The 14106-nt window shown below is 38.5% G+C and overlaps 1 protein-coding gene and 1 long non-coding RNA gene across 5 annotated transcripts in view; one reads left to right on the forward strand and one right to left on the reverse strand.

Annotated features, from left to right (window-relative positions):
• Positions 1–14106, forward strand: part of LOC136255428 (midasin-like) — a 116463-nt gene that overhangs the window by 79553 nt on the left and 22804 nt on the right. For 3 of the 4 annotated variants that reach the window (XR_010700893.1, XM_066048188.1, XM_066048190.1), the window contains exons 59-70: positions 1524–1665; positions 4001–4148; positions 4319–4472; positions 5522–5950; positions 9772–10201; positions 10403–10660; positions 11132–11401; positions 12784–12896; positions 12946–13436; positions 13529–13622; positions 13671–13797; positions 14006–14101. Coding sequence is in view for 3 of the 4 variants with exons in the window: in XM_066048188.1 (XP_065904260.1) it covers positions 1524–1665; positions 4001–4148; positions 4319–4472; positions 5522–5950; positions 9772–10201; positions 10403–10660; positions 11132–11401; positions 12784–12896; positions 12946–13436; positions 13529–13622; positions 13671–13797; positions 14006–14101 (2752 nt within the window). In the remaining variant the exon portion in view is untranslated. The remainder of the gene's footprint in view (positions 1–1523; positions 1666–4000; positions 4149–4318; positions 4473–5521; positions 5951–9771; positions 10202–10402; positions 10661–11131; positions 11402–12783; positions 12897–12945; positions 13437–13528; positions 13623–13670; positions 13798–14005; positions 14102–14106) is intronic. The other variant, XM_066048189.1, reaches the window with a different exon arrangement.
• On the reverse strand, positions 2572–3269 carry LOC136256278 (uncharacterized). The gene is made up of 2 exons (XR_010701422.1): positions 2895–3269; positions 2572–2856 (listed from the first exon to the last, which is right to left on the reverse strand). It is a non-coding gene; the product is annotated as an uncharacterized lncRNA (long non-coding RNA).

The following is a 14106-nucleotide window of genomic DNA, read 5'->3' on the forward strand; positions in this document are numbered from 1 at the left end:
GGATTTGTCCAGTGCAGCGCACTGTACCTAATAGATTTGTGGCATCTAATGGTCTGCGAAGGGGGTGTGGTAACATCTTAAGCAGTGCAGTGCACTACTGCACAACTAGTCTGTTTTTATCTCTGTTATTGTCCACAGGTGGCTGCAGCATTGGTCCACCTTTGCCAGTGGACCCCTTATTAGCTTTATAAGGACCCCTTCTTCCTGTGTTGAGTCTGCCAGACCCACCACAGCTGGCCCATGTGCTTTCCTATTTACTTGTGGTCACTGAGGGCATCCCTCCAGTTCCACTGGAGTCATTCAAAAGATCCATAGATGGACCTATCCCAGCTCCTGGTGTGTACTGACCATAGTGAGTATTCTTCTTTGATAGTACATTGTTCTGTTTTGTGCCTACTCCAAAGCTTCTTTAGGTAGGAAGACCCCATCAACTATCACAGATGTAACCAGCTAGCTGCAGACCTTCTCACGATTCATGGTGGTGCTGCTATCCACCTTAGCCACATCAAGAGAGGAAGTGGTAGGTCTTGCTACTCACTAACAACTTATCGTCTAGTTGGCCCACGACTTGGGCAGCAGACAATGGCTGGTATATGACTGGGAGTATTGTGAATGAGCAGCAACAAAATTGGTCAAAGTTTGTGGAGAACTAAATCTCTCAATCTACGGGAGGTGCCTACCAGATGTTTGAATATAGAAAAGGCAAACTGCTTCAGTATAGAAGCAAGAAAAATAGTGAGTGGAAGTGACAAAGGCCATTGAAGACTCGGTGCTACACAATTTACTGGCAACCAAGATCCCAGTCTGTTGTAAGTGAAACCAGAGGAATCGCTAGAGGCCCAGATGCGAATGCCTCCATGTCTGTTCAGAGTGCAGGGGGGCTGCATCGGAAGAGTCAGTGCCACCTGAGAAAGTCGTAGTAGTCACCTCTGGTTCATAAGAGAACGTTGGTAGAACCCAATATGAAAGTCCATGCCTTTTGTTGTTAGCTCTGGAAGACTCCCTGTCTACTTGACTTCCACCTTAATTCTTCCTCAGAGGCTTATAAAACTTACAAATTGTTCCCACTCAGTTGCACAAACTTAGTATCATTCACTGGTGTCAAGACCAGTTCTACGACTTGCTTGCCAAACCTGCTAACAAGACATTGTCATCAGCCTTGTTGTCTCAACGCAGTAATAATATTCAATGGCCTATGAGAAGGAGATAGAGCTTAACGTTTATGCATACTTATGTACTCCATCCTGACGCTGTTTCTTATTAGTGGTGGCTGATTAACCTATTAGCATATTCATATAATAACAGGAGGTAAAACTCCCTTGACTATTTACTGGCATGTGCTATTGTAATTATCTCAACTTCTACATAACACTGAAAATTTTATCATACACAAAGAGAAATATTTAGTGATTATACTTCCCTTTAACCAGAACATTAATTTTGCTTCCCAAAACCCATCATAAAATTACTGTAATAATTATTGTGTATAGGGTTGCTACATTTTTGTGTTATACATTTTACAGGGGATCCAAGGAGTTAGCTAATACTCTACACCACTTGGAGGTGTTCTCTAACTTGTTCTCAACTGGCTGGCTACTCTGTACTATCAGAAATAAACTAGGTCACCCATCACCCTATGTGTGTGGTGAAGTGGCACAGGCCATGGTGAGTTTTACCATCTTTATAATAAGTAACTATCTGTTCTGTTTAATATCCAAATGGTTGTTATTAGTGCTGGGCGATATAGCCGACATACGATATATCACGACATAATTTTTTATATTGTGATACAATAGCTGGAAATTATATCGCAATATAGTGCACGTGATCTAAGCAGTACAACATGAGCTCATAAGATGGCATCTCCAGTTTCGCCATTACTCCTGCTACACCCACGTCAGCGGTGTGGCATACTGTGAAGGCGCTATCTACTTAGATCTGTGTGCAGTGGTTGGGACATGTAGGAAGCAGTATAGACCAATAAGAATACTCGGAAGAATAGTTCAAAGAGCCACTGATTAACCGGAATTTGTAAAGGATCGAAATACTCTAATAGAGCAGTCAGTGCGATACTCTAATAAAACAGTCAGTAGAATATACTAATTATACTGCTTGGTCTAAGCTATTTTGATATTTAAAAAGAAAGGAGAAATAGACTGTGTATGTAAAAAAGCTATTTCAAAGCATCTGTACATGTTTTTTTTTTTAATTCTCTGGGGGAGCATGTCCCTCCTAGCTTGCATGTGCTTTGCACATGTAGTTATTGTAAACTGATAATATCTAATTTAAATATCATAATAGATCAAGATGATGAAGCAGTGTACAATATAAGGAAAAATTATTGCTCGGACACAATGGCCAATCAAAAGTAAATTTGATTGGCCATTTCTGAAATTGCATGGCCATAAGATAGAAGTGTACTACCGCAGTGCAAAGCATAAGCCCTCTAGGGGGGTCTGGGGGCATGCCCCCCCCAGGGAGTTTTGAACAAGGATCACTCGGAGATTGAATCTGAGACCACTTTCAGCTACTTATCACTCAACTTTATGCACATGTACATTTTACAGAGAATTAATTGTGTTTATTAGTAATACACGTACAAAATTTGTATTGCTGCATACATGTTTTGCAAAAAACAATATATGAATCAATGTATATAATTATTGTACAGCCAGTTTGTAGAGTTAGCTGGGCTAAATTCTTTGTTACAAGTGGTGTTGAGTCAACACAGATTGAATTATAACTATCCAACTAGCTATTTCTCTTGTGAGTTGAAACTTACTCTCGAACCTGCTGCGTGTGCAGAACAACTTTTATCACCTCCACTCTCTCCAGCCAGTACATTCTCTACAAATTCTAACCACGAAATGGCCATGTTATACTTAATATTGTACCTCCACTTTGCAAATATCACTTTCTTTTCTTCTCCTGGAAAGCGACACTCGTGTAGTCAGTGTAATGATCGCTTCTTCCAACATCGACTGTAACCCACAATCGATAACTGGGGTAAACACAAGGCGCAGTGCTCTAGCTTACGCATGCGCATCGAGTTTCTGCTTTGACAAACACAGCGATTAAATAGCTTTGGTAAGGAAACGTAATGATACGATAATAATAATAACTATAATAATGCATGTTATAAAGACTAATAATAAAAAATTACAATTGTGAAAAATTTAATCGGCACAAATGGCCGACCAACGGCTACATTGATCGGTCAACAGCAACACTTGGTCGGAAAATGGCCGATGGCCGACCGTTATATTGTACTCTGATGAAGGTATCACAGATTAAGTTGTAGGTGAACCGGAAGACTAATGATTGTATCTTGCCAGTATGCAAATCAACATTTCTTTTTAACTAGCTGTATAAGTGCATATGATGTATTAGCTAATAAATGATCTTATTCCTGTGTTTTGTGTACAGTGTAGTAGTACATACTTGAAAACTATCTGAAAAAAGAAAATAAACATCATCTTAAAATATTGGTATATATCGTGACATATATTCATATCATGAATAAATTTTGCCATGACATACAACATAAGAAAAATCTATATCGCCCAGCACTAGTTGTTATATTAGAATATTTCATTGTAATATTAGAATAGTGTAAAATCTATATGTGTATTAGTTGTGTTTCCGTATTATTCCATTTTCACAATATATAATCAGCTTGTGTATACATACAGCAGTAGTAATTAATAAGGATCCGTTATGAATGAATTCTGTGCCTAAAATGATGTTGTTATGTAGTGTATGTTACCAAGCAGTCCCGTTGTATGTTACAATATGTTAGTACAATTTCAATTCACCATGGCAGAAAGGCTAAGTTTACATGACAAGGGATTTAATGTAGATAAGGACAGCCTTTTAGCAAGCAGCTGCAGATGAACACACAAATACATGGTTTTTGTAATACAGTTTCAGAAATCTTGTCATGACACACATAATTTGCTATTGTTAGTCAGAGATTGAGATTGCATTATTACTGTTACAGGTAAAACTTAATGAAGTTGCTAGTCAACTGTTGAACTCTACTAGACAGTGTTCAGTACCTCAGTCAGTGATTAAGATCAAATCCCAACTACTGGGATATTATCAGATTGTGTGGTCATGTAACCATCACCAACAGGCTCTTCCTAAAGGTATTACAGCTGTATACATGTATAAATACACAATTGAGTTAGCACTTTATACTTTGTTTTGGACAGAGCTGTTGTTTTTGCATATACTACTTAAATATAAATATCACATTTTGATGAGTAATTGTTGCGCTGTATGTATAGCTATTATATGTTTTGATCCTTATTTGTAGAACTGTTTGCTGATGTGAAAGAGTTGATGATGCCAACTGACTTGCTGTCACCATCAAGTAACATGGAAGGAGCTGGATTAGTGTTACAGCCATTAATTCAGTGTTCACTGGTTAATGTACTGACCACAGTATATGAAGCTTTGAATAAAAATGAGTTAGTATGTGTAATATATGCATGTGTGCATCTGTATGTGAGTATTTCTGTGCATATTACACGCATATTACTGTGTGTGTTTGTGTGTGTGTGCGTGTGTTTGTGTGTGTGTGTGTGTGTGTGCGTGTGTGTATGTGTGTTTGTGTGCGTGTGTTTGTGTGTGTGTGCGTGTGTGTGTGTGTGTGTGTGTGTGTGTGTGTGTGTGTGTGTGTGTGTGCATGTGCCATGCATGTGTGTGTTGTATTGAATGTGTACTAGTATTCTATGCAGTAAGGTGACTCTTATGTACACTGATGTATGTAGAGCTGTACTGATAATCGGATCGGCTAAAATATCGGCCATCGATATGGCATTTTTTAACAATATCGGTATCGGTACAGAACAGTAGGAGGACTGATATCGCTACCGATTTTTAGACAGTAGCAATAGTTTGTACATAAATGGATTATGCATTGGTTTTCTACGTTATCCATGTGACTGTTTAGTGTCAGTGGCTTATTGTTCTCTCTGAAACAAACGCTACGCTACGCTACGAGAAGCCATATAAATACACGTGAGTCTAGTGTTTGTTGCTGAAAAGCTTATCACAGTCTTTACAAATGAAGCAGCTATAAAGTACCTTGCAATAAAAGAAGGGTCACAGGATAACCAAGGAAACTTGCTGTACCAGCTTTCTCTCAAGCCATTAGAATACAGAGTAATGTAGAAATATCCGTTTAAGGCTTCATGGGAGTATACATAAAAATGTTTGTGAGTGCCTAATTGTCTGGATTGCACAATAGAAACCCAAGCTGTATACCACCACAGGCAGAGTATAGCATGCACATGTTATTGTATAGGGTAGGTAAATGTGCACTTTTAACTATAATGCAAATATCGGATCGGCTATCAGTTATCAGCTTCTTCTGGTGGCATCAATATCGGATATCGGTACATGCCAAAAACTCATATCGGTACACCTCTAGATGTATGTACATAAACATGCATAATGCATTAGCTGGCACTGTTCTAATTTAGTCATCATTTGTTATTGTATTGTCACACTATAGTGTTACTGGAGTACAATCAGTTCTTTCAGATATCAACAAGACATTGCAATATCTTCTCTCTCATACCACTACTAGCTGCTCACAATTACGACCACTATCAATCCTGTCATATTACACTAGTCATAACAGCTGTACATCAGATATTTTAAAAGATCTATTACCTTCACTATTCTACTCCTACACTTCAGGACTACAAGATTTCACTAATACTGGTAATATATCTGATAATAATAATAGCCACCTCTATCAGTACAGAAGTGTCTTCACTGAGTATTGTCTTGATAAGTTAAGTGTTCACCAGTGTATTAGACCTAGTGAAGGTGGAGTGACACTGAACAACAGGTTGGAGTGTTGTGAGGAGTTGAAACAGTTACTGGGTCACTTGTGGTGGTCTAGTTGTAGTGATGTGATACATCCAGGGAGACACCAGTGAGTAGCTACATATATCTATGAGAAAATTGTTTATTATTCCAGCATAGTGATATGTTCATGTCTGTGTTACATCTAACTGGTGGCAACAAAATATCTAAACCAAAACAGCCAAGCTGTAAAAAGGGAGTGCGGCCCCCAAAAAGGCCAGGGTGAAAAAAAAAGATGTGAAATCCAAGGTGGCGGCCAAGAAATGGCTGTGATAGTAGGTTAATGGCAAAAATTTTAGTTACGACAATTCAGGTGAATTTGCGTTGCCTCCTAGGTTTCACCCTGGCCTTTTTGGGGGCCGCACTATTTTTTTTAAAGCTTGGCTGTTTTGGTTTAGATATCACTTCTTTTTGTATTGCAAGCCACAAAGCCAGACCATAAACTGGCTTTGGTGCTTCCTTTTAACTTGTTCTTTTTTCTTTACTGCAGGAATTGTGGAACAAAAGAAATAATTCTTTGTATAGCTTTTTGTCTGATGTAATATTTGTATATTTAATACTGAATAAGGTGACTTTTTACATAACTGAACTGTAGCTGAAATTCTAATTGTTTGTAGCTGAACTCTTTTCAAGGAGACTTGTTTCAAGCTGCACTCTCTACATGGTAATTTATTTCTAGAGCATACTTCTACAGGGTGATTTGTTTGTAGCGTTTCTAGCTGATATCTCTACAGGGTGATTTGTTTATAGCTGATCTCTCTACAGGGTGACTTGTTTCTAGCTGAATTCTCTACTGGGTGACTTGCTCCTCCTAACTGATTCCTCTACATGGTGATTCGTTTCCAGCACTTATACTGGGTGAAGCTGATCACTTGTATTTAGCTGATGTCCCTACAGGGTGACTTGTTTCTAGCTGAACTCTCTACAGGGTGATCTTGTTCATGGCTGAACTCTCTACAGAGTGATTTGTTTACAGTTGAACTCTCTACAGGGTGATTTGTTTACAGCTGAAATATCTACATGATGGTTTCTTTGTAGCTGAACCTTCTACAGGGTGATTTCTTCTAGCTGACCTCTCTACAGAGTGACATGTTTCTAGCCCATCTCTCTACTGGGTGACATGTTTGTTGCTGAACTCTCTACAAGGTGATCCTTCTAGCTGATCTCTCTACAGGATGACTTGTTTCTAGCTGAACTCTCTACATGATGGTTTCTTTTCAGCTGAACTCTCTACAAGGTGACTTTTTCTAGCTGATCTCTCTATAGGGTGATTAGTTTGTAGCTGAACTCTCTACTTGTTTCTAGCTGATCTCTCTACAGAGTGACCTGTTTCTAGCTAATCTCTTTACAGGGTGATTTGTTTGTAGCTGAACTCTCTACAATTTGATTTCTTTGTAGCTGAGCTGTCTACAAGGTGACTTCTTCTAACTGATCTCTCTACAGGGTAAATTGTTCAGAGCTGAACTCTCTACAGGGTGATTTGTTTGCAACTGATCTCTCCACAGGGTGATCTATGTGTAGCTGAACTCTCTACAATTGGATTTGTTTGCAGCTGAACTCTCTACATGGTGGTTTCTTTGTAGCTGAACTCTCTACAAGGTAACTTATACCACCTGATCGCTCTACAGGGTGACTTGTTTCCAGCTGATCTGTGATTTGTTTGTAGCTGAACTCTGATTTATTTGCAGCTGAACTCTCTACAATTTGATTTGTTTGTAGTTGAACTCTCTACATGGTGGTTTCTTTGTAGCTGGACTCTCTACAAAATAACTTCTTCTAGCTGATCTCTCTACAGGGTGACTTGTTTGGAGCAGAACTATCTGCAGGGTGATTTGTTTGTAGCTGAACTCTCTACCGGGTGATTTGCTTGCAGCTGAACTCTCTACATGATAACTTCTTCTAGCTGATCTCTCTACAGGGTGAATTGTTTGTAGCCGAACGCAGTGATCTGTTCATAGATGAACTCTATACAGAGTGATTTGTTTGTAGCTGAACTCTCTACAAGGTGATCCTTCTAGCTGAACTCTCTACAGGGTAATTTGTTTGCAGCTGAACTCTCTACATGTAGGTAACTTCTTCTAGCTGATCTCTCTACAGGGTGACTTGTTTCTAGCTGATCTCTGGATGACTTGTTTCTAGCTGAACTCTCTATAGGGTTATCTGTTTGTAACTGAACTCTCTACAGGGTGATTTGTTTGTAGCTGAACTCTCTACAAAATGATTTGTCTCTAGCTGATCTCTCTATAGGGTAACTTGTTTGTAGCTGAATTCTACAGGATGGTTTCTTTGTAACTGATCTGTCTACAGGGTGACTTGTTTCTAGCTGATCTGTCTACAGGGTGACTTGTTTCTAGCAACTCTCTACAAGTGATTTGTTTGTAGCTGAACTCTCTACATGGTGACTTACTTGTAGCTGAACATTGTATAAAGTAACTTATTTGTAGCTGATCTCAATAGGTTAGCTAACTTGTGTATACAGATGAACTCTCTACTGGGTAGTTTCTTTGTAGCTGAACTCTCTACTCAGTGACTTGTTTGTAGCTGAATTCTCTACAGAGTGACTTGTTGTAGTTGAACTCCCTACAAAATAACTTACAGTGTATATAATTTTACAATGGAGTAAATTAAAAACGTATAGCTGAATGCTCTATTAGGGTGACTGTTCTATTAGAGTATCTTGATCTCGCATTTGCTACATGTAATTGGCTTTCGAATCATAACTCAGTGGTTTGTAATCCAATTCTTCTGTACTACTGCAAGGACTTTCTACGATAATTACTCCAGCTACACACCGATTTATAGCTCATTGCTCTAAGCGGTTTTGCCTGGTAGGCGTGAAAACTAATAGTTTTTTTATTCATAAAAATCGATCGCGTATTTGTGACACAGGTTGGGTTTTGTGTCATATCTCGATGGCCTTTAGCTTGATTCTTTTCAAACCACAAAAAGGCACTCCTACGATAGTTACTCCATCTACATAGCAATTTTCAGCTCATTCCTTCAAGCAGTTTACCCTGTGGGCGTGACAGACCTTCGACATTATTTTACGCGAATAATCGGTCATAACTCCGTGAATGTTCATCGGATTTCTACCAAACTTGGTACTCAGATTCACCTTAATCAGCCCTTTAATTGTGCCAAATGTCAGCCCGATTGGAGCATGCATTTGTGTTTTATTGCGGATTTTGCAAAGTGTGCGGAAAGAAGTAGAAGAAAAAAACGAAGAAAAAAAAAACCTAACTTTGGCTGCTCGTATCTCGGAAATGGCTGGAGCGATTTTCTTCAAAATTGAAGTGTAGACTCCCCTACCTAGCTGGCAATTTTGTAGCAAATTTGGTTTCAATCGGATAAGAGATCACAGTACTACAAAGGTGTGAAAATCGTGTTTTCTTTCTTCCTGTTAATATACTCACGGTGTGGCGCACTGGCTTCTTGGGCCACACGACACACTACCGTGTGTCTTGATGCTGTAGTGTGAACTCCATTATTCAAACGCCTGTGTGCTAGTTCAATTGCAAAAGTGTTTAGATAAGTGAATTAGTTTGGGTAAATGAAGCCCACTCTTATATACAGAGTTGTGTTCATCTGCTCTAATAGAACATACACCTGTTGACAAAATACTCTAATAGAACAGTCACTGCTACTGTTTCAATAATTGGAAGTTCAAATAATTGAGGTCCTACTGTACCTAAGAGTCAAACTTTTGGTCTATGTACTCTATTAGAAGAGTATGTATACTCTATCAAGTTTTATTTTTAAAGTTCTGCTGTATGCGCATTTATAGCTACAAAGGTGCTTTTATAAATGCGTGTGTTTTGGTTATTCATATAATAGTTAGTGTAATTGATTAAGTGTTTGTATATGTTTGTTTTCCACAATTTTTATTTCCAGAAATAACATGGTAAAATTTCTCTATCAACAATTTCTGTGTATCATTGTTCAACTAGTTAACGTTTGTATAGACATCAATCTAACTGCTGCCCAGGACATCAAAGATAAAGTGACTAATTTCACGATCACTAATGGAGACATTCACAAGATTATTGCAATTTTAACATCACAAACTAAAGATGCTGCTACTAATGAATTATTCAAAGATGCAGAGAAATGTTTGTCAAATTTTATTGTTCTACACGAGAAGTGTTTGTCAGAGGAACAACTCAGTGTACAAACTGACTTGTGTGCTGACCTTCAGTACATGTTAGTGTGTGAAAAGATGAAGACTTACCTATCACTGGCACAACTTCTATTGTATGGTCCAATGTCTCCTGTGGACTACGTCATGTGTGATACTGTCAAACACGATTGTCTGCAGCATGTGGTAAGAACTGTGTAACATTGTGTGTATGCATGCGTGCGCATGTACATATATGTGCATGTGTGTGCAGTGTGTGTGTGTGTGTGTGAGTGTGTGTGTGCGTGTGTGTGTGAGTGTGTGTGTGTGCGTGTGTGTGTAGTGTGTGTGTGTGTTTACATAGTGTGCACGTGTGCGTTTGACTTAATATTTTCTCTTATTTTCCAGATTGACAAAGAGAAATGTCTGTTACTAGCATATGACCATCACTACAGATCAATGACTGGTAATGGTATATTCAATCAGTTTGATTGCAGCGTTGACAACATCAATGACTTGCCTGTTAATCAGTTAATATCATCACACTCCAGTGTATTACTCTACTCTTCACTTGTACAAGAAGTTTATAATGATTTATGTGAGCTAAACTTGCTACAGCAATCTGACTGCCAAACCAAGTCTGTGTATCGTCCATCTTCATATGAAGTTAGTGTGTGTGTGTGTGTGTGAGCGCGTATGTGTGTGTACCTTGACCTGGTACAGCCCCTGTAGGGTAGTAGTCCTGCCTTATAGCACCTGAGTAGTGTTCAGGTGGCCTGCTGTTACACTGGGTAGGCACCACTGTGTATACAGTAGCCTAAGGTTTAGTAGCCTAAGGTTTTGCTTAAGTGTGTGTACATGTGTTTGTATTTGTGTGTGTGTGTGTGTGTGTGTGTGTGTGTGTGTGTGTGTGTGTGTGTGTGTGTGTGTGTGTGTGTGTGTGTGTGTGTGTGTGTGTGTGTGTGTGTGGGTGCATGCGTGTATGTATGTGTGTGTGCGTGCGTGCGTGTGTGTATGTGTATGCGCGCGTGCGTGCGTGTACTGTATGTGTGTGCGTGTACTGTATGTTCGTGCGTGTACTGTATGTGCGTGTGTGTATGTGCTCTTATTTACATTACTATTGTCACTTTCATTCAGTATTCTAGGCTGGTCCAGCTGTGTAAAGACATTATAGCCAGTACCTGCTCATCATCCAACATAACCACACTACTATCATCAACTGATTATGCTATCAATAAAGTAGCAATATGGAGAGGAAGTGTAATATCTGCCATTAACAAGTTATCATCGGACTACCCCATGTACCCTGATGTAATGTTACCACTAGTAGCATCACTGATGGGACTGGTCAATGGAGTATCAACTAGTGTATGGATAGGACAACAGTTATCCCTCACTAGTGAACAGGTAAGCAAGCAGTGGTTTATCTAGAGTATAATTGTGGTATTGTTGGACAGCTGAATGTAGTATTGTTTTCCTTTCAATATATCCTAATGCCCCTCTGTCCCTCTATTTCTCCGCCCCTGGTCATGTGAGCAAACAAGCTTCAAGATGAGCCTTATTCTATGCCATTTATTAACTGTGTTGACAGTACAAACACAAGTATAATTACAACCACCCAATAAGCCATAGAAAAGTGAGGCTACCAGTGTAGTTGTATTTGATGACTGAAAAACAACATAGCAGGCCTTGTAAGCTACCAGGAATAGCATATCCTTTTTAGTTAAAAGGGGCTTGTCTCTTATATACGTATACAACAATAAAGAGCAGTCTTGGAAGTTTTGTCTAATGAGAAAACATGATAGACAAACTATTAAAAACTGAAGTGTATATGTCATAGCTAAAACTGGTTTGTTCGGGTTATGCTGCTGTTATAGCATTGCATAACTATGTAAATCGATGAATCAGAAATAATTGATGAAATATAACATGATTAGCTAATAGCAATGCTATGTATCATCCTAAACTTTATACGTAGTTGATTTATTAACCCTTTAAGGACCGCTGCCGTAATATTACGTCCAAACTAAGCATTGCTCGAAAGCCCAGCGCCATAATATTACGTCCAAGATTATTGGCAGTAAACAAAGAGCTATAACTCCGCAACAAATGAAGCTATGAGATTGAAACAGGGGCCATTGTATTTGCCATTCATAGGCGATTCTTTTGATGTATAAGGTCAACTTATCACACAAAACTAAGCCTGTGTAAAAGTCGTAACAAAGTACAAACATTTAATATTTGCACAACAATAAAACTAATCTTGTAGAAATCGTTCCACAACTTTGGCTGTGTTCATCGTATTAACTTCAAATAAAGCTCAGAGTGCTCACTAAGTAGAGGCAAATAATTTGATATACAAGATCACGTGATGCGGTTTTTAAAAACTAAAATGGCGGACTGTTTTTATTGATTGTGTCACGAAGAAATCGATTGCGTGCAGGTGTTTGAAACTCATCTTAGTGCTTCTAAGACATTGGTTCTACACTTTGGCAAGTTAGATAATGTTGTTTATTATTGTCAGGGGAGTCTTTTAGTATAATTTTGTTATACCATTGAGCACTTGTAGGGGCTTTGTCAACACTATAAACTTATATCTTTTTAAAACACAAAATGTGCAATCATAAAACGTGTGGGCTTTCAAGGTAGACTATGCATACAATTCTTGGTCCTTAAAGGGTTAATTAAGGGAAAAGTGTTTACTGCACGCACACCTCTGGTTTTCAGAACATCAACTTGTTTCTATGTATACTTGTATTTAACTTTTTTTTTTTGCATACATATTGTAGAAAACTTCTTTAAGTGTTATTGGCAGTTTATTGGGAGCTCCTGTTGGACTGTGCTCTAAACTCAAACAATGTATCAGTAAGATGTCTAAAGTAGATGGCACAGTAAAGTCAAGGTAAGCGTATTAACCAACTTACTGATGCCTATTTATCCTTTAACCTTAGTATAATGGAATACTTACTGAGAGCATGTTTTGATCACATCACTGGTGCATCGATGCTCACACAAGAATGGAGCAATGTCACTTCAAATGTGTTAAAACATTTTGCATGTGTGTGGAAACTCTCTGAGGAAGCAGCCAGGAAGAAGGACGAGGCAGAAGCTAGTCTGTACAAGTATAAATCTCATACACACATCATTGAAGAGGACAATGATTTAGCAGAAATTGCTAACAACTTGTTTCCAGACTATGATAAGGAGTTTGGAGAAGACAGTGAAGAAACAGAATCAATGGACTATAATGAAGAACAACAGCCAATTATAATATCAGATGATGTCTCTATTAGTTATGACACGATTGTTGAAGTGTGTTTAGTACATGTGTTGTCATCAAACAGTCAAGTTCCCTTCATTGCCTATCACAATCCTCTGTCTTCGTCTACTGTTGCTTATCAGTTGGCTAGCTCTTTGTACAAAGAATTGAACGTTATCCCAGGTATTTCAAAATTACTGTATTTCTTTATTTATATTTGTTTCATTCATCATTGTGTTCCTGTATTTGTTGATATTTCTTTTGTGTTTACATAGGAATGACAATTGAGCAGTATGGCATGGGATCTCATGTACTGGTGTGTTCTAATATTTTCAAGCGCATGGAGTCAACAACACTGGTAGAATCCAGGTAAACAATGTTATCTCATTGGCTGTCTATATTGTTATACTCCTGCAGTAGTTACAACATCTATACTGACCCTAATGTTGCTGAGGTGATCAAGAGTTGTCCTATACTAAAGACACTAATCCAGTCAACTGATTCATTGCTAGACCAGTGGCCTGACCATCCTGTATTAAACCAGGTAAGAGAAACATGAATTATACGTGCGTTACTGTTGTGAGTAGTGAATAAGTGACTATTTCTTTAATTTCACCAGCCAGGCACTCTTTAATATGACCTCCTTTGTAAGAGGAATGGTGTTAATTTTCATTATATTAAGGCTTGTACTAGGTTATTGCAGGAGTAGCCTGTTATTAAGGGCTCACTATGTTACATTGTTTTATTTACAGATCAAGGAGTCAGCAGTTCGAGTACTATCACTACCAGTTAATGTTCCAGTAATGAAGGTACTCAGTGGACTAGAGTATATACTGAAGAAAGCACAGGTATT

This window comes from Dysidea avara, chromosome 5, assembly GCF_963678975.1.
Source record: "Dysidea avara chromosome 5, odDysAvar1.4, whole genome shotgun sequence".
Lineage (NCBI taxonomy): Eukaryota > Metazoa > Porifera > Demospongiae > Dictyoceratida > Dysideidae > Dysidea > Dysidea avara.